At 31.9% G+C, this 24,944-nt stretch overlaps 3 protein-coding genes across 3 annotated transcripts; 2 read left to right on the forward strand and 1 right to left on the reverse strand.

The window, feature by feature from the left end:
• The first annotated feature begins 5,359 nt into the window (after positions 1-5,359).
• Positions 5,360-8,343, forward strand: LOC11411118 (patellin-6). The gene is made up of 4 exons (XM_003623363.3): positions 5,360-6,289; positions 6,611-6,735; positions 6,973-7,114; positions 7,772-8,343. The coding sequence occupies exons 1-4, from the start codon at positions 5,495-5,497 to the stop codon at positions 8,066-8,068; spliced, it is 1,359 nt and encodes a 452-aa protein (XP_003623411.2). The 5' UTR covers positions 5,360-5,494; the 3' UTR covers positions 8,069-8,343.
• A 7,735-nt stretch (positions 8,344-16,078) lies between these two features.
• On the forward strand, positions 16,079-19,190 carry LOC11407540 (aldose reductase). Its single transcript, XM_003623364.4, has 8 exons — positions 16,079-16,325; positions 16,436-16,486; positions 17,080-17,153; positions 17,261-17,348; positions 17,435-17,641; positions 17,904-17,975; positions 18,234-18,476; positions 18,874-19,190. Exons 1-8 carry the CDS (start codon positions 16,185-16,187, stop codon positions 18,961-18,963), a joined length of 966 nt encoding a protein of 321 aa, XP_003623412.2. The 5' UTR covers positions 16,079-16,184; the 3' UTR covers positions 18,964-19,190.
• Positions 19,191-19,412: 222 nt separating this feature from the next.
• LOC11405988 (probable protein phosphatase 2C 65) lies at positions 19,413-22,616 on the reverse strand. The gene is made up of 5 exons (XM_003623366.4): positions 22,137-22,616; positions 21,150-21,494; positions 20,849-20,963; positions 20,537-20,760; positions 19,413-20,142 (listed from the first exon to the last, which is right to left on the reverse strand). The coding sequence occupies exons 1-5, from the start codon at positions 22,380-22,382 to the stop codon at positions 19,729-19,731; spliced, it is 1,344 nt and encodes a 447-aa protein (XP_003623414.1). The 5' UTR covers positions 22,383-22,616; the 3' UTR covers positions 19,413-19,728.
• Positions 22,617-24,944: the final 2,328 nt, after the last annotated feature.

A 24,944-nucleotide genomic window follows, 5' to 3' on the forward strand; every position in this document is an offset into this window, starting at 1 on the left:
AAGTGTTGAATGAAAAATCATTGGAGAGAGTAAAAGTTGAATGAGTATTGAAAAGAGAGAGAAAATGATATGGAGTGTTGGAAATTGATAAAAGAGCAATGCTAGGGACAGATGTTGTGACAATCGCTTTTGACCACTTTCCTCCCTATTGGTCCACATCATTGTTATTAAAACATCTCTTAACCGGCAACCGACTATGTTTTTTATATTAAAAATTCTATATTTTCTAATTAACTTTGTCTCCCCTACGCACGCCTCAAATCACCATTTACTGTCATAACGACAAGCATCTTCATTGCCAAAGCTTGATGTAGTCGTGGGAAAGACAATTGGATCTTTGAACTGTGAGATTAGATGAATCTTTGAAAAATGTTTCAATAATATTCCATTAGATTGGGTGTGAGACTGATGACAAAAAGCTCAATTTTGCAGGCAATTTCTCTTTGACAAAACACCACAACTCAGTCCTTAAGTCACTCTGCAAAGAAAATTCAGATTCATTCAAACCCAGATCTGCCAATTATTTGCATGAGAAAAATAATTTATTGTAGATTTAAAGTTTATTGGAATAATTAGACTTGACCCTTTATGAAATGTGGGAAAAGATTTGGTTTTTGGTTGATGTTTATTTGATTAAGAGGCTGAAGGTTGGTTATGGGGTTGTTGTGATATCAGTCCAAATCCTTAATTCTGCCGATTATTTGCTATGAGCATATGGGTTGTTGTGATAGCCATGAGTGATGTGGGCATGTCTTTCTAGATCTTCTTCCTTCTTGCAAATAATAATAAAAAAAAATAAATAAATAAAAATTAAACTTGAGGAGCCTGTAAACAAGTAAATGAGTTTAAAGAGAAGTGTGATGTGGCCCAATCCGTGAGAGAGTCTCCGGCCGAGAGTGTACAAGCGACTGATGCTAGCATGGCTCTTGATAAAATAGGTGTTGAATGAAAAAATCATTGTACATGGTCTAAGAATAAATGGTTACACTCAAATTTATATAAAATATGATCATAATACCAAAATTACCCATGGTTACAGCCCAAATATACCTTCTTGATAATTGCATGCACAATGAATCGCTATTTTTTTGAAAGAACTAGAACTCGGCATGATGATCGATTAACTATTATTTTTTGAATGGGTCGATTAATTAATTGATTTCAATAGTAACATAGAATGGGAAATTTATATTATGTATTTTACTTCTAGGATCGATTAATTTTAATTGACATCTACTTTCTCTGTACTACGTTTTATTTCAATGTTAACACACAAAAAGAAGTCAAGGAAGTGGAATCTAGCATTATGATTTATGATCGATTAATTGATTTCATTTCATTTCTGAGAATATCACAAATGAGAATAGGACATACCAGTGACAAAATCATAGGAATAGAGAGATGGATGAAGATAAAAATAAGAGGAAGAGGTGAAGAAATTATGGAATGAGAGGAATAGAAAGAGAAATTAAAAGATGATAAATAGTTGAAAATTTTGAGAGGAATTAAGGACATTCTTGTCAATTTAGGGTGTAATTGGAAGTTTATGTGGTGTAAATAAATAAAAAATCAAAACTAAAACACTATCCAATTTCAACATTTAAAGTCATAACACCAATGCACGATATATATAGAAACTAACTTGAAAGTGATATGTGGTGATAAAGAAATTATGCATAGTCATGACATATAATGCCATTCAAGTTATGGGACAAAATTGTTCCCACAAAATACGACAATCATAGGGTGTGTGCCCTTTAATTATGGAATGGTAAAATCTGCCAAAGTTTTTGTGGCAGTGTGGAAATGTCATGTGATATTTTTGTTAAATTCAAATAATTTACATTTTCTATAAAGTTTTGTCACACTTTCAAAATACAAAATTGGGAAAAAAATTAAATAAATCGATGAGTTCCACCATTTAGGCAAGAGTTTTTCTATTTACACGCAATGTTTTTCTGGTTACACCCAAATTTTCTTAATTTTTTTTATAATACCAAAATTACCCTTTTATATAAATTTTCTTAAAACCCTAATTTTATTCATTGTCAGTGAGTTTCACCCTCTTTCACTCCACAAAGCGATCAATCAAACAATTTGATGTTCAATATCAATCTCCATGAAAATTAAAGAGTGAATCAAAATATCTTTCATCCATACTCAATTGAATATAAGTAAGTGAATTTCTTCTTCTATTTGCTAGTTTCAATTTTTTTCCTTCAACTGCAATGATGCACTGTACGATTACGGTTTTAATTTACATTGACAAGGTTGACTTAAATTCAGTTTAAGTAGGTTCATGTAAACTAAGTTTACATGAACCTACTTAAACTGAGTTTACATGAACCTACTTAAATTGAGTTAACATGAACCTACTTAAACTGAGTTTACATGAACCTACTTAAACTGAGTTTACATGAACCTACTTAAACTGATTTTACAAAATCGCAGAACTGTGAATCGCAGAACAAGGAAAACACAAAATCAGAACTGAGAACCCATAACAAGAAAAACACAATCGATTGAAGAACAACACTTGCTAACCTGATTTGCTTCGAATTTTCTTTGAAATCATGAATGGACGTGAGAAAGTATGGTTTTAAAAATCTTCGCAGAACACAATCGATCGATTGGAGAATTATGGTTTTGGAAGAAGGGTTTTGGGGTGTAACCAAAAAAGAAGGAATAGGCTTTTTGAAAATCAAATTTTATGAAAGGGTAATCTTGTCATTTTGGGGTGCAACCATGATTAACTAGGGTGCAAGTAGAAAAACTCTTTAGGCAAAAGGTTGCCCACATAATTAAAACCCATCCCCTTGAGGGCATGGTCCCCTTGATGGAAAGTCAATACTTGTACCTTTTAATAAATGTAAATAAAATATTGTCAAAAAAAATGTAAATAAAATAATTCCTAGAAAATAAATGTAATTTTTTTTGAGAGGACAAATAAATGTAAATTAAAATTAAAATCTGAGTAAAAATAAATAATAAATACAAATAAAATAAAATAAAATATATTTATTTTTTTGGCTAGTGGTCCATCGGTCGTAAATAAAACCATACAAACAAAATATTTACTTCCTTAAAAAAAAAAACAAAATATTTACTTGGGACGCTGAAGGCACGTTCGTTCTGGCTAAGGCCTTTTCTTATCTTTGTATAGTTCCGGTGGATGTGGGCGAAGCTCTAGGGTTGCACTCGTCCCTACAATGGTTGAGTGATATGCAGTTTGACAACGTGGATTTTGACATAAACTCAAAAGTGACCGCTGATGCCTTGCTTGCTAGCAGGAACGACTTGTCCAAATTTGGCTGTATTATTTCATCCTGTCGTTCATTGTTCAGTAATTTATTTTCTAACTCTAGGGTGGAGTTTGTTAGGAGACAAGTCAATGCGGTTACTCATGCACTTACAAGAGAGACCACGTCTTTAACTAGTCCTGCCGGCTATTTTGATATACCCAATTGTATTGAATATCTTATTATTAATGAAATGCTATAAGCATATTTTCCTAAAAAAATATTTACTTATTAAACTTTTTTTTTGTTTGACAAATTTACTTATTCAACTTAACTTTTTCGTTGTTGTGTCCAACAAATATCTTCTAAGTTAAGTAGAACTATAATAAGAGATAAAACTCTCTCTTAAGATTTATATAAGGAAAATACTAACTTGTATCTTTAAAAAAAAAACATGTTAAGAAATCTAGAGTGAAAATTTTAACTAAAATTTTTTGTTAATTTATTCTTCTAAAAATTAAAAATTAATATTTTATTCAATAACTTCTCTGTTGTGATTAATTAACTTACAAATTATTTTACCAAACAAAGCGGCTTCCTATCTTTCTTCCTCTTTTTTTTTAACAAAAACTGTCGTTTTCTTTTTTGACCCAAAACAAAAATGGTTTCATTGTGTTGCTAAGATTCTCTACGAAAGGGACTCATGTTGTAGGTATGCTCCATAAATCATAATGTGCATTTAATTTCATTTTTGGATGAAGCTCAATTGATTTTAGAAGAGTATAATTGATTTTGACATTTTTCAATATAGTTAGATATAATTAATTTTGTCTCTAAAATTGGTTTTAACATGAAACAATGATTTTCCCTAAAAGAACATTAAACTATGATTTATAGATATTTATTTATTTTTGACAAAAATAAATGATATTCATTCATTCAAATTGATAGAGTACATCGATATAATATAAATTCACTAAAAACAAAAAGGATGAATCTGTGAACAGACTCACAACATCCATGTTAATAGCATAAAACGGCAAGGTACAAATGCCTACACATATGACTATATTTAAATCTCCGGAATAGCCATGTCTCCGAATTTGCAACGTGAATGACGCCAAAGTCATTGATTGGATCTGCACTGGATCGAAGCTGATATGACAATCTGAACCGATCAAATACCTGAGAGAAACAAGAAAGACAAACAACGTCGCACAAAGACGACGAACAAACCAACATCGCACGAAGACGACGAAATCACAAAATAAAAAACGTAACAGATGTGAAAATCACTTATTTCAATAAAAGGGAAATAAAAAAACGAATTAGAGGGGTGATTTTAGGTCAAAAATTAACCATAAATCATCCTTCGACGAAAGAAGAAAAGAGCGAAGACTTGGATTTAAAAAGGAGAGAAGAGAAAAAGAAAAATATTTACGTCTCATTTATGATTTATAGATTTTAACTCCAAATATAATTTTTATACTAAAACTTGTTCACAAATTAATTGTTTACACAAATGTATCTAAAAATCCAAACATAAATAAGTTTACATGAAATCATTTTTATCCAAAATCATTTTTACAACCAATTTTTGTCACTACTAAACCAAACAATATTTAATTAAGATAAATGATATTTGTACAATCATTTTATAATAACTTTTGTGACAACATTATCTCTCATATTCACATTATATTTTTACTTTCTCTCTCTATTACTTTAATTTTTATACAAATACATACTTTTCTTTATAAAAATATGATTGTCTATTTAATTGTCAAGCAAATAGACGTTCAAATAAAACTACTCTAAATAATTAACTCTTTTCCACTCGATCCATATATCCAATCTCAGCTGTGAAAGTTGCTATATTTAAACAGTACAAAACATGCCATCACTTTCTCTCACCCCTTTCAAATCTGCTTTCACACCTTAACTTGACTTCAAGTAGAAAAGTGATTAGTATTATTAGCACAACACGCCAGCTTTTTCAAACCATTAACATTTAATTAATACTAATAATTACTAGTAATACAGACAATTAATAATAATAAAAAAAACAATTTTTTTCATGTGTGTCTTGTCTTTTCTCACCTTCCTATGTTTCTTTTCTTTGTCTCTTTATTTTCTCTCTCTTCTAAACACACTCTTCAGTCTTCACTTCCCTTCAACACACAGAAAAAAAAGCTCTGAACTTTCTCTGATTTTCAACAACCCCATTTCAAAATCAACCTTCATTCACCATTTCCATGCAGAAATTTCATCTGGGTCTTTCTCAAATCCCTCATTCACCATCCATGGAAGAAGAGCACTCTTCATCTTCAATGTCAATCCTAAGCACACCATTTCTAGAAACTCCAAGAAAAACTCCCTCAAAACCAAACAAAAGAACCATAGTCACAACATTAATGGAAGCTGCAACTTTCACATCTTCTTCATTCAAAGAAGACACATATTTCATTTCCAACCTCAAATCCTCAGAGAAAAAAGCATTGAAACAGTTGAAGGAAAAGCTCTTAGCTTCTGATGAAATTACCAACAATGGTTCCATGTGGGGTGTTTGTTTGATTAAAGGTGATGATGTTGCTGATGTGTTACTCTTGAAGTTTCTTAGAGCTAGAGACTTTAGAGTCAATGATGCTTACACTATGCTTGTGAAGTGTCTTTCTTGGAGAAAAGAATTTGGTGCTGAAAATGTTGTGGATGAAGATTTGGGATTCAAAGAGCTTGAAGGTGTTGTTGCTTTCACTCATGGGTTTGATAGAGAGGGACATCCTGTGTGTTATAATCATTATGGTGTGTTCAAAGATAAGGAAATGTATGAGAGGGTTTTTGGTGATGAAGAGAAGTTGAAGAAGTTTTTGAGGTGGAGGGTTCAAGTTCTTGAGAGAGGGATCAAGCTTTTACAGTTTAAACCTGGTGGGGTGAATTCTTTGATTCAAGTCACTGATCTTAAGGATATGCCTAAGAGTGAGTTAAGGGTTGTGTCAAATCAAATCATGTCATTGTTTCAAGATAACTATCCTGAAATGGTTGCTCGTAAGGTACCTTGATATGACATTGTTTTTGTTCTGTTGTTTTTGGTTGATTTTATTTGGAGAAAGTAGCATGGATTATTTTGTTAATTTGATGTTGTTTATTTTGTTTTTATCAATGATATTATATATATGTTACACCTTATGAAGCCCGGCCATTCCTTGGATTAGCCATGTTCCAGTGTCGGGCACATATAACTACAGTGAAAAATGCTATATTCTCAAATTACTAGCGGTGCCGGCGTGTCAGGATCCGTGTCCGTATCCGTGCTTCATAGGACTTACACCTATATTTAGTATGACATGAAATACACATTTTGTTGCTTTCAGATTTTCATCAATGTACCATGGTATTTCAGCATGTTGTATTCAATGTTCAGTCCATTTCTGACTCAAAGAACTAAGAGCAAGTTTGTGATCTCTAAGGAAGGAAATGCTGCTGAAACACTCTACAAGTAAGTCCAAAACATCAATGATGTTTATGTTTTTCAGGATGTAATTTTAGAAAATTTGGTTGTGATTCTTCATGTTAACTTTTGTTTAAACTGCTTTGTGATTGTTTCCTTTCCTTTTCTAGGCTTTACTTTTACTGAATTGGTCCTGTCAATGTATCAAACAAAATGACTATTCACACCCCACAATTTCTCTTTTATTATGCTTCTATGTTGAGTTTGTTGTCTTTATTTGTTCAGATTTATAAGGCCTGAGAATATTCCTATTCAATATGGTGGATTGAGTCGACCTAGTGATTTTCAGAATGGTCCCCCAAAACTAGCTTCTGAGTTCACTGTTAAAGGAGGAGAAAAAGTGAACATACAAATAGAAGGAGTTGAGGTAACAATTAGCTTCATTATATACTCTTATTAGAGACTATAATGTTTACTTATGGTTTAAGGTTTTGAGTTCGAACTTTGGACCCAAATTTAACGACATTTTACGTTGTTAACACTAATGAAATGTTTGCTTTGGTTAAATGATATATTAGGTGTCACAGTTCATTAACCAGCTACTGAATTTCATTTCATTAACCAGCTACTGAATTTCATTTCATTAACTTCAAATGTTAACGTGATTAGTCACAATTTTTAGGTGTTGCGTTCTATATGCAGCCGAAACACCTGAAAATCGCGTTTATAACATTCAAATTTGTGGTAATTGAAATTTGAAATTTGCTTTAAATTGTGTTATACTTGGACTCGATAAATTTTGTTAATACACATGTGAATTGCGTTAACTATTTAAAACGTTTACTTTTGGTTTTCAAAATTGATCTATGAAGCACGGACACGATACGAGGTATCAGATACGATACGTATCTGATACAGCGATACGTCAGTCATTGAAAATATAGGATATGATACGTTTAAGATACGTATATTGGAATAGAATCAATTTAATTGATGCTTAAATAACATTTCTGATCCAATGTTAAAGCAATTTGCTACATATGAGTATTTTTTTGTTAATTGTTACTCACTATTTGTTGATTAGAGTGGTGCAACAATCAAGTGGGAGATTGTAGTTGGAGGCTGGGATTTGGAATACAGTGCTGAATTTGTTCCAAATGCAGAAGCTAGCTACACTATAGAAGTTGAAAAGGCAAGGAAAGTTAATGCATCAGAAGAAGCAATTCAGAATTCATACACATCAAAAGAAGCAGGCATAATGGTACTCTCGGTCGATAACTCTGCGTCTAGGAAGAAAAAAGTCGCTGCTTATCGCTATTTTGTTCGAAAATACAACAGCAATACACCATCTGATATGCAATTAAGCCTCAAAATCAAATAGTGGTCACAACAACAATACATTTCCCTTATGTTTTTGCTGGTGATTTAATCATGTTAAAAATGGTACTTAGTGGTGTATTAGTACTTGTTTGGTTTATGATGTAAAAAATAGTGAGAAATGGTGCATGATCAATTGAGTAAAGAAGAAAAGCTATTAATTTTGCGTATTGTGATGAGTTTTGTCAGAGGGTATTGTCATTATTGACATGTGTGTATGAAAGTACTAGTGAATTGATTGAATATAGACCTTGGTCAATGAATTTACCTGCTCTTGAAGAATTTTGATATGATGTAGTATGTTGCATGCAAATTGTAATCAAATGACGGTTAATATATGATCTTATATATAAATTTTTATATTTGTATTATTAGAAATGTTGTATTGAATGTCACATGAGATATTTATATGTTTGCGATGTGGGTTCGAACCGGCAATACTCATTTGTTTTTATAGCATGTTTGAATGGCGTTTACAATGGCTTTCTCGTGTTTCAATGGTAAATTAACGTGAATTTAAAGAAGCTATGCAGCCGTTAAAACAAAGTCACTTCTTGTTTGGAGTGGTGTTTGATGAATTAAAAACACATTTGTACACTTCGATGTAAATCTGCATGATTTTAAGAAGCTGATAATTGTAGCTTCTGCTTTAAAGTGGTTTTTTGCCGTGATTTCAAGCAAACGTGATTTGTAGCCGTCCATCCAACACATGGACTTAGTCTACAAGTTTTATAGTTAGACTAATTGACGAAAAATGTATTGAATAAAACAAAATAATTTTTTAAACTTTTAAGAAATTAAATGAACAATTTTTTAAACATTAGTATTTCTATATGATTATGAGATGTTACTATTGAATTTGTGTTATAAAAATGATCATGTGAAAGTATAAAGTGAAGGATTTTCTTTCCAAGTTGAAGACTAAGACAGTACATAAGAGGTAACGTGTTGTATTAACAGCACGGTTTCTTGCATAATGTGTTATTACATGATTATCGGTACTGTGTGTTGTCTCCTTGTCTTCGTTCCCACATTGCAGACAACATCTGCATCTGCTGTTGTTTTTCATTTTCAAGGATGATTGTACATTGTACAATGTGTGGTCTCATTATTCAAACTATCATTAATAACAACATTGACAAAATGAACGCCGAACTTGAAAATCAGACAAGAAAAAGAGAAACTGAAAATTTCAAGACAGTTTACAGTAAATTCAGAAGCACTACTATACTTTTCATTTGAATCCTCTCTAATCTACTAAACATGGACATTGTTCGGATTAGGCGTGTCTTGTTGTTCAGCATATGTCGTGTTCGACACCGACACATATAGTTACACTGAATTAGATAACTTGCTCAAATTATTAGTGATGTTGATGTGTCAATGTCTGTGTTGTGTTCGATGTCTAGTTAGTATCCGTGTTTCATAGTCTCTAATTGATTTGATGATGCTAATAGGTTGTTAGGGCTGTTGGTACTCCGGCGCGATAAGAAAAACTACCACAAAGAACCACGTTAACGTGGAAGCTGCATTGTATAGCTTCTTTGATTTCACGTCAATATTGTCTTGAGATGCAAAAAGTGAAGTTCCAGCCGCGGAACCAAAGTTAAGTGTTTTGGATCCGTGTTGGAACTTGGAACGCATGACACTGAATTTTTTTTTCTTTTCGCATGGGCATGGCCGTAAGCGGGCTAGGAAACCCGTTTTCGTTGAGGGGAAGGATGAAGACCAAATTCAAACCATGAGAAGCAATGGGGCGGGTGTCTTTGTTTTACAGGGAGATGGGGGAGGCAAAATCCACTCCGCTTCATTGTCATGCCTAAAATCAAATTGAAGTGCGGATCAAGAATAGTATGGTTGAAAGTATCTTCCAAGTTTCTAATTTTCTCCCAAAAAATTAAGTGATATTTTTGTTAGAACAATCACTTTATTCATGCGCAGCAAAAGTGCTTATTAAGATAAGCTGTTTCTAAGCAAGATGATTATAACAGAAAAGTTGTTATGAGAAGAGAGAATAATGGATAGAATTTTTGTGTAATGTGAATGTTATTCATTAGTAATGAGGTTCATAATTACAAAACCTTTTATAGGCAAAATGGTTACTTGCTTGCTATGCAAGTTAACTCTCTAACTAATAGGAAAATTAAAAACAAACTTAACCCTATTAGTTACATGCAGTTATTATTAATACACTAATAATTTTCTCTAGTGAGTGTACTACTACCCCAAATGAAAGGACAAGCTTCATCACACAAACAGAAGTAGGGATGCACGTATCTCTATAAGAGCAGATTGTACAAGAGTAACTCTATCCGTAAAGAGAGCAAAGATGACCTTTCAAGGAGAAAGCTTTTTCCTTCATAAGGTCCACCATGTGACATAAAAGTTGATCTTGGTAGTTTTTTTAGTGGCTAAGCTTCGAACTCCGATCTTGTATGTATTATACAGTCTTTATTAACTGAGTTAAGTTCACGAGAACGATCTTTGTAGGTTTGATTCCACTTCTAGAAAGGTCAAAATTAATTTTAGAGGTGTATAATTGATTTTAACATTGTTTATGAATAAAATTGATTTTAGTTCCAAAATTTATTCTATGAAGTTAGAATTTGTGGTTTTTGATTTTAGAATTGAGACACAAATATATAATTCAAATAACTTTTACATAAATGTATCAAAACACAAATCACTTTACATTCAACTTGCTTTCAGGTAAAATCAATTTACTCAAAATCAATTCATGTCACCGAAGAATCAAGCGCACTCATATCTCATGTTCATAAGTTGTTTTGATAAGTTTTCCAAGATAAATATTACCAAAACATGGTATAGGTTACACAAAAATAATTTGACTTTATTTCATCTTATATAATAGAAATAACTTATTCATAAGTGTTTATATGATAATCCCTTATGCTATAAGATTAAAATTAAGTTATTTATTCAAACACAATCTTAGCTATAGTAATATTTTATCTACATGTTTAATCAAAAGACATGACACGTTTACTAAACTAAACTTGTTAACCGTGTCTCCACCGTTGTGCCTGTTTGGAAAGGCATTTTCCACACCAAAGGTGCATCTGCTCAGTAACCAAATCAAATATGTTGCGATTTTAAGCAGATAAGAATTAGAGCTTCTATGTTAACCAACTCTATTGCTGTGGTTTTGAACAAAATGTAGATTCAAAACGCATATCCAAATACATACAAAATATAATGTATTGAGAGTAATCTTCATAATATTAATTACAAGACAATATTGGGAAAAAGATAATTAATTCTACAATGATAAGTGAAAATAACATTAATTTTTAAACAATATTGTTTTCATAAAATGACATTCATTATGTAACGACGAGTGGTTAAAAGATTGAGCCATTGAAAGAGTTTAAGGAGGTGATAATGAAACTGATAGTAATAAAGTGAAAGTGTTGCACATTAATTACACAATAATAGAGAACTGAGTATTGGTACTGTACGATTTTTTCAACAAAAAGATCGGCAGAACATTTTGAATATTAAATGGATTTGTATTTTCCCTTAGCAGCTTCAGACAAGGTCAGTGTCTCAAGGGTTATGATTATGTTGAATTTTTTGCCTTATATAGTTAAAAATTTGCAAATTATTACAGCTATTAAGCTTAAATTTTCTAAGCTTAATTGCTATCTTCGTCCCTTAACTTATTTTTTGGTATCGCTTTGGTCCCATAATTAATAAAAAGTCTGTTTGAGTCCTTTAAATATGTCTCCGTTACATAAATTGGTCCCTTCCGTCAATTTTATTAAAAAACTGTTAGGGTTTGTACAAGTCATCACCTTCATTCAACTTCTTCCTCATCAACCTTCATGAAAAAACCCAACAAAACAAAAAACTGAAGAAAAAAAATCGAACCTTGAAATTGAAATTGGAAGAAAACAAATTGATTCTTAAGCATGGAAACAGAAAATGGAGAAAAATAATAAACTCATTTTCAAATTCAATCTAAACCCTTCATCATCATCATCATCATCAAACCTTCACAAAAATTCATTTTCTGATCTAAACCGATCACCATGATAAAGGGTTTAGATTTGGATTTCATATGATAAATGTAAAGTTTTATTTGATGAGTTTTGTTGTTCATTTAAATCTACAAAAATAAAAATCTGCAGAAAATTTCCTTCTTTTTGGTTCAATCTGTGGAAAAAAAAAATCAAGTTGCAACAACAACACAACACAATAAATCTGGTCCAAATTAAATTTGCTCCCCAACAAACACAACAACAACAACAACAACAAAATGAGTTTAGATTGGGATTTGGAAGAATTTAGATTAGATCCAAAAATGGGTTTAGATTGGAATTTGAAAGGATTGCTATTGATGATGAATGATTGGCATTCGAAAATGGGTCGAGATGGAGAAAAAAATAAAGTGTTTAGATTTGGATTTCATATGATAAAGGTAAAAAAAAAAAATCTTCTGGGTTTGTATGAAGGTTTTATGAAGATTTGTTGAAGAAGATGAATATAAATTCCAACCAATGCGAAAATGACACGTGTGCTTGAGTTAACATTTTTTTAATAAAATTAACGGAAGAGACCAATTTATGTAACGGAGACATATTTAAAGGACTCAAGCGGACTTTTTATTAATTATGGAATCAAAGCAATACCAAGAAATTAGTTAAAGGACAAAAATAGCAATTAAGCCAATTTTCTATATCAAGAAACAGTAGTTGCAGTTGCTACATTCAGATTTGTACCAAACCATAATAGCTAGTAACTTTCAAAGGAAATCATCTATAGCTAGAGCCTAATGAAACAGGCCTATAAGAAAAATTTAATCAAAGTCTACAATGTCATATTCTGTTCAGTGTTCACACAACTTTCGGCTCACAGCTACCATGTTTACAAGGTTTTTAATTTAATATTGTGAAAATAATATTTGCATATTGATATATTTTTTATCCACAAATTATTTTCTTTTATGCTAAAGTTTTGTGTAAGTTGAAGTTCTGATTATGCTTATTTTATTTGATAAAATAGACCAGTTTTAGTGAAAAATTAGAGCAAGTTATGCCTACTATAAGTGAATAAATTTTATGTTTAATTACACTTTTGGTCCTTGTATTTTGACCAGCTCACGAAATTGGTCATACCTCTTTTAAATCGAACAAAATCGTCCATAAACTATATGTTTTTTTGCAGTTTTAGTCTTATCTCCCTATTTTCAACTCCAGAAACGCACAGAAATGACAGTTTTAGTTCAACCACATATGCTCAACCATGAAATAAACAAGGAATAAATCATGTGGGTATAAGGAATCTACTTTGTTCAGCACACAAACCAAGAAAAACCCTAATTTCTAAGACATGTTTCAGGTATGTAACATGTCTCGGAAATTAGGTTAGTGTGTTGAATAAAATATATTCCTTGTACCCACATGTTTTATTCTTTGTTTATTTCATGGTTGAGCATAGGTGGTTGGACTAAAACTGTCATTTCTATGCGTTTTTGGAGTTGGAAATAGGGAGATAAAACTAAAACTGCAAAAAACATATAGTTTAAGGATGGTTTTGTTCGATTTATAAAAGATAGGACCATTTTCGTGAATTTGTCAAAATAGTAGGACCAAAAGTGTAATTAAACCTAAATTTTAATATTAAGAGTGCATGAATTCAAACTTTGGCAAGATCAATCTTATGTATGATTTGACATGCAATCAATGGAACTCTAAATTATTAAGATAAATTTACCCTTAAGAATTCAAATATAAAAATAACAAAAAAGTGTTTTTTTTTTTTTGAAAAAATCTATTGAGAGACAACATGTGAATGAATTTCTCAGTCGAAATCCCCTTTAAAAAAGAATATGATGAACCACCGTTTGCACTTTACAATGAGAATAAAAAAAAAAATGTGAGTACCCACCACCCTATTCAATCTAAGGAATTGATGATTTGATCCAACCCAATCTATTGAGGCTTGATTGTTTGATATCCATTATTTTCTAGAAACACATGGAAATGACCAAAAATATAGCGGTAATTAACTAGCAACAGTTTTCTAATTATCGAAGAAGATCCGTCTTTCTTTTGATAAAATATTTCTTGGATATTTGATAAATTAGTTGATAGCTGATGAAGTATCAAATAAATTAACTAATAAACTAACAAATTGAATTAATAGTGCGTACACATGTGCTTGTAATAAAAATATTCTACCATGCAGTCATGGATCTTTTCAAACACTTGTACTATTTTCATTTCCAACACGGCATCTTTGAGCACCTCTAAGTAACTAACACATGCATAAAAAACTTGGTCAAATAAAACTTGGGTTATAGGTCTAGACGGACCCAGCAAAAAAAATTGGTTCTCAACAAATATCTAGCTTTGTAAATCATTGTAGCAATAGTATCTGGTTCAATTTGCCACTTCCAACTTAGCAAAAAAAAGTGTTGAAATCAAATACCTCCGTGTTCTTTCCTCATTGTTACCCCTATAATGGATTGTAAGAGAAAAGTGCTTATACAATAAGTGGGAATTGACTCAAACCGTCATAGCATTTTTGACGAGTATTGACTAACAAAATAGTATGTGTACTATTTGTCGACAAATATTAAAATTTATAAGTTTGTATCCACATTGATTGTGTAATTTCAACTTAATAATCATGATGATGATTAGGATATTTAAAGATTATGGGGGTTGTAATTGACAATGATTTGATTGACTTGACTAAGAAAAGAGGTTAAAACAACAAAGTCATGTCAAATTTCCTTCTCTAAATTATTTGACAGTTAAATACTATGAACACAATGGTCGGATTAGCCTGATTTTAGATATTTGAACAAAATAGTTTGGGCAATGTCTTGGTCACTAACAATCTCCACTCGTTACGGAACCCTAATGTCTCATGTGAGTCCATAATCAATAAAGGTTTGAAAGAATGCCAAATTATTGTCACAAGATGTTGAATATTTTAAAGCTAATATAGGCTGCACGGTTAAATTAGGTCAATCCCTAAAGCAAGGGTTATTAGTAGTATCTAGATGTAGATCAATTTATGAATATTAATAATAACAAAAATTAAGGATAAATTTAATCGAATAAAATCAGAGCAATCGATTGTATTCAAGAGACATTAAAAGTTACATGATCAAACAATTTAAGAGAAGTTCCTCCTTCATGATCTAACTTAAAAAATTAACTACCCATGCTTGCTAAACATAAACTATTGAAGATGAAAAGGAAAACATAGATAAATGATCACCGGTTGATGATTCCTTTATTCCTCAATGGCTCCAGTTACTTCTAACCTTCCAACATCGTGTTTCTACTCATTATTTATAGGCGAGCGTTCCCTTTCTTTTCAGAAACACTTGGCCTGCGATGCAATGCAGGGTCATTCAAGACGCAACGGGAGTTGCAACGAAAGAATACACCTTATTATTCCTTCACAAAATAAATTTTCTTCTCTGAATTTTTTGATTGACTTATTTGAGTTTAACTATGACATTAATACATGCAATACTATTTTGAAGAATTTATAAAAACAATTTCTATGATATGTGTATAAGTTGTTCATAGCTTATTTCCACAACCTCTTCAAGATAATTTATGAATATAGATTATAACTTTTACAAAAATATTTATTTTATAGAATAGTTTATAACTACAAGCATGACCCAAACAAGACTTTGTTCAAAAAAACAGAGGCAAGTTTAGTTTTGGGAGGGAGTATTATTAGAGATTATGGTTGGGTCTAACACAACCTCACAAAATCGGCTTGTGAGGTGAGGATTGCTCCCATTTAAAAATAAATTGTCAGGCCAACTCCTAACCGATGTAGGACTCTTAACGAGTATAATGGAATTGACACGTGGAAAGTCATATTATAAAGTAGACAAAAAAGTGATGTGTGAGATGAAGAGAAGAAAGGAGTTAGGAAGAGAACACGTAGACTAAAATAGAAAGGAACGTGTCTACTATCTAGCATGCAAATAGGTATCATGTTTTCTTACTCAATGAACTCCTACATGTCCGCTTATTCCACAAAGACTCTTTGGTTATAATTATATCATATGATTCACAAGAAACAAATTAACATTATCTTAGAAAGCATTGAATTTATTAAAAATGGCACAAACAGTTAAGCCACATGAACCAAAGACAAAGTCATTTGATCTGTTGAGTGGACATAGCATTCCTGCTATTGGATTAGGCACATGGAAATCTGGTTCACAAGCTATCAATTCTGTCTTCACAGCCATTACTGAGGTAACTTATGTAACATATTGAGATTGAGATCAGTTTTTGAGAATCATTATATTATTCATGATGAATATTAATAGTTTTTGTAAAATGAAAATTTTGAATTTTGTCTTTAGGCTGGATATAGACATATTGACACTGCTGCTCAGTATGGAGTTCAAGAAGAGGTATATATATCATATGCTTTCTGTTTCATATTAAGTTTTAATTTGTTGATTCTGGATATAAATTAAAAAATAAATAAATCTGAATTAATACGTTACTACAAGATTATAGTATATTAAAGTAAAGTGATTAGTTTCATATAAAGAGATAGATGATGAACCAACAATAGAATGATCCAAGTGGTTTAATACGTTAATACAAGATTATCGAACTTCTGACCACCACATGCTAAGAGCCCTAGGTCTAAGTGGTAACGGACTTGGCCCCTTAGCATGCAATGGGCAGGAGTTCGATTGTTGGCTCATGTGTACCGAAAAAATTCGGTTGAGAGTAGAGAATCAACCTTGTGTGTCCTACATATTCTCCGTTAACAACATTGTGTGTCCCACATATTCTCCAATGGAGATTAGTCGCTGTCACTTAGCAATAGAAACTTCTCTGTGTCAATATTATGGTAAAATAAAAAAGAGATAGGTGAGGATTGTTTACCTAGAGTTTAAGAAGGATTGATGAGAGTGAACTACTCTCTAATTAATGCATACAAACAATTGATTAATTTATTTATATAACACTTCTTACTTGTCCTGCTAAATAGGTTGGACATGCACTTCAATCTGCCATGCAAGCAGGAGTGGAAAGGAAGGATCTATTCATCACCTCCAAGATATGGTAATAATGTAATTACATATAGAGACATGTTAATACATATAATCTTTAGGTCTTTATGTTGATTCAATTGAATTTGATTGTGTGAAATTTTATGGCTGCTATTCTAGGTGCACTGACTTGACCCCTGAAAGGGTAAGACCTGCCCTAAACAACACCCTTCAAGAACTCCAACTTGACTACCTTGATCTTTACTTGGTAAATAATTAACAACCTTTCTATTAATCTTAAAATCTATACCTTTCTTGTTTCTAATTCTTTCATTCATGATGAATGTGATGCAGGTTCACTGGCCATTTCTATTGAAAGATGGGGCAAGCAGGCCTCCTAAAGCAGGAGAAGTGTCGGAGTTCGACATGGAAGGAGTTTGGAGAGAAATGGAGAAGCTTGTCAAGGAAAATCTTGTTAGAGACATTGGAATATGCAACTTCACTCTTACTAAACTGGATAAGCTAGTCAATATTGCTCAAGTTATGCCTTCTGTATGCCAGGTACAATTATGTTTACTCTACGAAGATTCATTTAATGTCTCAAGTTCTATGCTCTTGCTTGGATAACCAACTTAATTAAACATTTATAGCATAAGCACTTATCATATAAGTACTTATTTATATTTATAACAACAGATAAAATAAAGTCACAAGTGCATATGAAAGTAGTTAGGTTCAAATAGATTCAAAGTTAAATTAATTTATGTATTAATTACAAAAAAGAACTACTCCAATGATTTGTGTATATGGTGTTTTGTGATAGATGGAGATGCATCCTGGGTGGAGAAATGATAAGATGCTCGAGGCTTGCAAGAAGAATGGCATCCATGTCACGGTAATTTACACGAAGGTTTTAAATAAAGGGCGTGATAACGGTTTTGTCGTGATCTTTGGTACCGCGGTACCACAGAGAATTGCAATCAAATGAAATTAATGTGGCTTCAATTGCTGCCGCGTTATGTTGCTCAGATCGCGTACACAAACCTTTGTTTAAAACCTTGATTACTACACTCCTAATTTGATTTTCTTCATTTGTTTATATGGTTTTGTGATTGAATTTATGATTAGAATTGTCAAAATTGCTGTTATCTAGGCCTATTCACCACTTGGATCACAAGATGGTGGGAGAGATCTCATCCATGATCAAACGGTTGATAGGATAGCCAAGAAGCTGAACAAGAGTCCAGGGCAAGTGTTGGTGAAGTGGGCCATGCAGAGAGGGACAAGTGTCATTCCCAAATCAACCAACCCAAATAGGATCAAAGAGAATGTGGTTGTCTTCAATTGGGAACTTCCAGATAATGACTTCAACAAACTTAGCAAAATACCAGATCAGGTAGCTCACAAGCATTGGTCGAAATAGTTCCGATTTGATAAATAGATCTTTAAAATTGTTAATTTCATCCAAAATGGTCCATCCGTTGACTTCTACTATTGGAGCTATGACGTGGAACATTAACCAAATATGCTACATTGCATGTTCATCCCACGTTGACGTCATCCCATTAGTGCCTATGAAATTCAGGTCTTCTTGGGGACAAATTTGTCAGTAATTATTGGTAAATCAGTCGGTAAGAAACCTAAACTTGATAGACACGTCAATTCGCAATTTGATGACATTTATGTGGGATCAATGTGGAAGGGCCATGTATTTAATAAACGTGTCACATCATACTAATTGGAACTCATTTTTCGGGCGAATGATCACTTTCATTGATTATTGAAACATGCAGAGGAGAGTCCTCGACGGTGAAGACCTCTTTGTGAACAAGAGTGAAGGGCCATTCAAGAGTGTAGAAGATATCTGGGACCATGAAGATTAGACAATAACACTTGCATCAAGTTACTGTGTTTATCTTTTATTTCTTCTTTCCTTTGTTTGCAAGGCACTTGGTAGCATTAGTTTTAATTTACTAGTAGTTTATAAAAATGAGTTAAGATAGCTTTTACACATCAAGGTGCAAGAACTCTGTAAGCACATATTTCATATCCAAAATCTAGAGTATCCAAAATTTTCAAAGATTAATTATTATCACAATGTGTGACTATATGTGCAATTTTCTGTAGTTGTGTTTGAGGAGTAGGTGCATTGAAGTTAGAAAAAAAATTAGTACACTTGCCGTCTATGGCGTCTGACACGTGTCGTATAGGCCACGAGCCACGACACTCCTAAACCTAGTAGCGTTTTGCAAAATGATTACTACAAAATTGCAGCTACTTCAGCTTACATTAAAACTCACCTTCCAAATAAACCATCAATCTATATAGCAGATAAGTCATAAATATTGCTATCAATAACATTGATAATGGTAAATAATTAGTTAATGGTGATCCCTCAATGTCTTATAAGAAGGCATAGCCATTACATCTTTTGAGGTATAAGCAAATTTTTGGTATCCCCTAAATATTTGAGTGAAAAATTAGATGAGATTTTGAATACACCTCATCATTAAATTCAAATTTTTCACTCCATGTTTTAAGTCAACCCCAATAAGTTCTAAATTCTTCAACCTCATTTTTTTGCACCTAAATATACAACATTTTAGGTTCAAAAACATGACCACTTATTAGAGCTTATCACAATGCCTTCAACTTCCATTAAGGTGCTTAGATGATTGTCTTTTACTCATATTTCTAGCAAGCCTTGGAAGTTTTGATATTGAATTTGCTCTAGCTAACCCTTCAAGAGCTTTCCATTCTTCATCCAGTTCCATTCCAACTTTTCCAGCAACAGTTTCATTGTCTTCATTTCGATGTGATTTAGAGTGCTTACTGCGACGATGTCGACTTTTAGAGTGCTTGAAACTCGATTGAGAATGTGATAAAATAGGTTGATCATCAAGAAACAAGCATACGGCTGCACAATCGTCGATTTTCGATCCAGGATACTTGTACATCCAGGCTTTAACAGCGCGTTTTACTAACATCTTCGCTGCTGTTGACTTTCTTGGCGCTGAAGCAACTATGTTTATTACTTCATTGTTTGTCAGCACATCCCATATCTGTTAAAAAAAAGAACACCTGTTTTGTGAGCTAACAGACACCGAAGGTGTTTTAAGAAAGAGATCCATGCATGGTTCAATGAAACACGGACACTCCTCGGATTAGGTGTGTCGCGGTATCGGACACGTGTCATGTCTGACACCGACACGAGACCGACACTTGTAATTACACTGAATTATGTGATTTTTTCAAATTATTAGCTGCGTCAGTGTCCGTGTCTGTATCCGTATCCGTGATTCATAGGTTCAAACTCTGAAAATTAACATAACAATTGTGTATCCGGAGAAAGAAAGCATCAGAGTTCAAAGATACGGTTTCAATAAGTAAATATCGTTTAACTTCAACCTTAGAATTAAAAATCGGGTTGAAAGTCGAGATTCTAATAATGCTTACCCCATCACTTGCCAAAACAACAAATTCATCTTGCTTGGTAATTTTTCTGTAAAACACATCTGGAGTTGCAATAAGGCCATAATCTTTTAGACAAAAGTCTCCAAAGGCTCTTGACATAGCTAATCCAGGACAGTCATCATCAGGCATCCATATTCTGTACACATCCGGTTCTTCTTCCGCTGCGAAAACCCTTCCTTCACAGCTACAGATTCTTGAAGCTTCACCTGAAACATTGATAAAATTGCGATTAGATTTGATAGGCTTGTATAATACCTTGAGAATTGATGTCAATATCGATATACCAATACTTACTTGGAATATCCGGTTTCAAATCAACGGTAAGTTGAACAGCAATAAGTTGATCTCTATCCCTTGTGCAAAGAACTGCACGAGAATCGCCCAAATTTCCAACTATCAACTGGTCTCCCTGCAATTTATAGGGTAAACACGATTAGTTTAATTATGAAAAGATGTTTTTGATGTCTCTGTGACTGCGATCGAGGCTGCATCAGATTCATTTGACTATGATTCTCTGCAATATTGAAAATATGATCCGACCGTGATTTCTTACCTTATGTAATTGCGAATATTATCTAGTTACACGGATACATACCTGTTTAATTAAAGCTACAGCTGTGCAACCACTGCAATAGCTATCAGTATTAACTTCCCGAGCAAGATGATCATCCATTTCATCAAAGGATTTCAGAAAACATCCTTCCCATGAAGCAAGGGATATGTTGTTGATGCGGTTATTATTGTGGTGGACATCATCAAAATTGTCGGTATCTACGTCATTAGCATCGTAGTATTTGTTGGTCTTCTGTTGTGCCATTTTGATTGCTGCAGATAGTGTCGAGGGTAGATTGTCGCGAATAAATTGCGACACTTTGTGGCCTAGAGGACCATGACCGTCAAACACGCCACAGAAGACCATGCCTTCTTCTCCACAATAGTCCTGATAATATAAAGCATATTCAACATTAATCATAGCCACATGTTACATTTCAACAATTAACAAGCATCAACATAATCTAATAATAAAATCCATAAGATAAAATCACCTAATTCTGTCATTATTGCTAGAATTATACAGCTAAGAAAATCTACCATGCCAAGAGAAGGTAAATAATGAAGAATTTTAGTAGTAAATTCCTAAAGGTAAGAGATAAATTTGTATCATAAATGGTTGAATTTGATTTATTTTCAAATATTGACAATTACATTATTATTGCCATAGAACAATTGCAAAAAAAAAAAAAAAGCAAAACAAATAATAAAGCTATGATCAACAAAATGTGAAAAGAAGAAGAAAAAGTGGGGAACAAAGTAATTCATAATTGCATAAAATTGATAATTATTATTAAAGCAAAAAAGCAATGTTCTAACAATATTATCCTTGAAATTCATCAAAAGGTAATGATTAATCAAATTGAAATGGAACAAAAATCCATGATCAAAGAAAACTAGCAACCCACAAGAATTGATTGAACAAAATTAAGAAAACCAACCAAAAACAAAAACTCATCAAAATTAATGGAAATAATCAAATCATAAAAAATGAAAACAATAAGATTAAGATAATCATAATTATAATTACCTCCCAAACAGTCATTGAATCTTGATTAACACCTTTCATACCTTGTTGTGTATACATTGAAACAAACTTAGAAAACCCTTTTAATCTAACCATAGTTCCATCATTTTGATACGTGACAGCATCATTATTATTAATATTATTATTATTATCTTCACTATCATCATATTCATATTCTCCATCATTCACCTCGGTTTCAATTCTGCCTCCTCCTCTAAGAGCAACATCGTGGCTGCAACAGCCACCCATGTTTCTTGGAAGACAATATTTTGGAGAAGAAATATGAAATGGAATAATATTTGTGAAGGAATTAAGGTGAAAATTGAGAAAGAAACATGCAAAGAGTTGGAAGAGACAGGAACATGGAAGAAGTGGTTGGTGTCATGTTTGAGACAAATTAAGGTTGAAATTTTGTTGCATGTTATTGTCTGTATCTTAGTTGGTTTCGTTTGGTTTTTGTCTGTTTTTTTCTTGGTTGGCAAATGTCAAAATTTTCATTTTATTTTATGTAACAGAAAAAGATATATACAAACCTTAGAGATTAAATTAATTAATTGATTGATAATTAAATTATTGTTATGTAACTCTTTTTTGACTGGAGACCATGGTTATATTAATTAATTATTAAATGAAAAAAAACTGTATAATTTAGATCTGGTCCAATGGTTGATTATTCTATTTTTGGTAAGTTTTGATAAAATATTATTTTTGTTGTCAATTTTTTACTAAATTGTTAAATGTCTATTCTTTGAACATTTTTTAGAGGTTTATATTAGTACAATACTTTTTTTATGAACAAGGCAAATTAACTCATCTAAATTGATATCGAAAGAATCAAACACGATATCTTAAAAAATATCATACTTTAAGGTCTTAAACGAATACCATCAGACCAATTTAAATGGTTAAAAAACATGATACCTAAAATTCTTTTTGATGAATTTATTATAATATATTAATTTATTATCCAAAAAAATATATGAAATATCGAAAAGATTAGAGGAGATAAATGAATCTTTAATTCGTTAGTTTCATATTTTGAAATTAATTGTTTGAAGGAGGTTACAAATTATCAATGATGGTAACCCTTTTCAAAATCAAATGTTGGTTACCGTTAATAGTATAAGTTAGACTATAGTAGATGGAGTTTCATTTTAAAAATCGATTTTGTAGGGTTGAATTGAGTTTAGCCTAAATTTTAACATGATACTAAAGTTTATTTAAGATATATTGAACAATTTATTATCAGGTCACCATTGTTGGATTAACCAAATCACATTTCAGATGTTCCGTGGACTTAGGTTTAAGAGTCACACATTAAATGAGATAAAATTTGAATATGTGTGTATAAGTAAGGTTAATCTCATCTTAAAAAGACGTCTTTAGAGAATTGAGTTAAATCCAACTCAAATTCTAAGAGTTTATTTCATTTCATTAATGATAATGTGCTCAATACAATTTTGGTATTTCTATCAATATTTGGAAACTAGTGGAAGAAGTGGTCGCTATAGTTAAACTATGAGCTGTCTCATTTGTTTGCCTTCTTATAAACTCAACACTGAAGTTAACATAATATTGTTTGAAAATAGTTCTACACTTATGGATAATCATCCCAAACTCAATGATATCATGCGTCGAGGATGAAAAACTATCCACCATCCTTTTCGGATCAAACTCAAAATCAATAGGTCCTAAATTCAAGGCATGAACCCAATCTAATGTCGATAACATTCCTAGAACTTAACCAACATGTACCTCACAAATTGGACTAAATCATTCAGTTTTCGCCAACACAAAAGTGTTAGAATCATCCCTTGTGCATACTCCTATTCCAACTCTATTGGTTTGTTTGGAAAAGAAGCATCTGTATTTAAAAGTCTTATATTTGATATTAAATGTACAAGTTCCAATACAAAATTTCTATTTTAAACTTCTTAACATCTGCAAATTTGCACATGATAGAAAACTTTTATTAACCCTCCGATTCGCAGGAAAATGAATTATGGTAATTTAGAGTTCCACTATAAGAGTAAATATAGTATGTTCGATGATTGTTCCACATAAAATCGAACACGAATTCTTTTAAATAATTTCTCGTTTGGAGGAGCTTAATAACAACAACTTAAACTTAATTACTTGGTTAGTTGGTTTGAGCCTATTCTTTGTTGATAGCTTCTAACACAAATTGCACTATTTTATCTTTTCTTGAGATGCACTTTTTTTATAAAAAAAAAAAACTCAACTAATCTAAATTAGTGGATAAAAAGTAGGTGGTCATAAATTCAAACATAGAAGAATAAATATATACTAAATTAACAACTAACTATTAACATTTGACATTAAAAAAAATTCAAATATCAAATAACTTAGTAACTTAGGATAGAAAATTTAGTAACTTAGGATAAAATTCACACCGTTACGAGATTACTACATCAACAATCAAATATTATCCCACTATATAAGGGTTAAACGGATCAAACTACATCAAAATTTCTATCATACTTGATAATTAATGTAAAATTTTGTCAAATCACATGAACAATTACGAGGTTAATTAACAAAAAAAAAAAGAATCATATTTTCTAAACATATCTAAGATGGGAGACCATTCTAAAACGATAAATGATCAAAAAGATAAATTAATTAAGCTTTTGCTTTTATGATTTATCCCACTTGAATCATGCTCCTTTTTCGACAGAATAATAAATTCACCAAACTAAGCAGATAGAAGCATTAATGTAGAATGCAGGAAGCACCACTTGCAAGAAAATAAAGTCTTAGGAACCATACTTGAATGTGTTCATACTTCAA

This window comes from Medicago truncatula, chromosome 7 (genome assembly GCF_003473485.1).
Source record: "Medicago truncatula cultivar Jemalong A17 chromosome 7, MtrunA17r5.0-ANR, whole genome shotgun sequence".
Taxonomy (NCBI): domain Eukaryota; kingdom Viridiplantae; phylum Streptophyta; class Magnoliopsida; order Fabales; family Fabaceae; genus Medicago; species Medicago truncatula.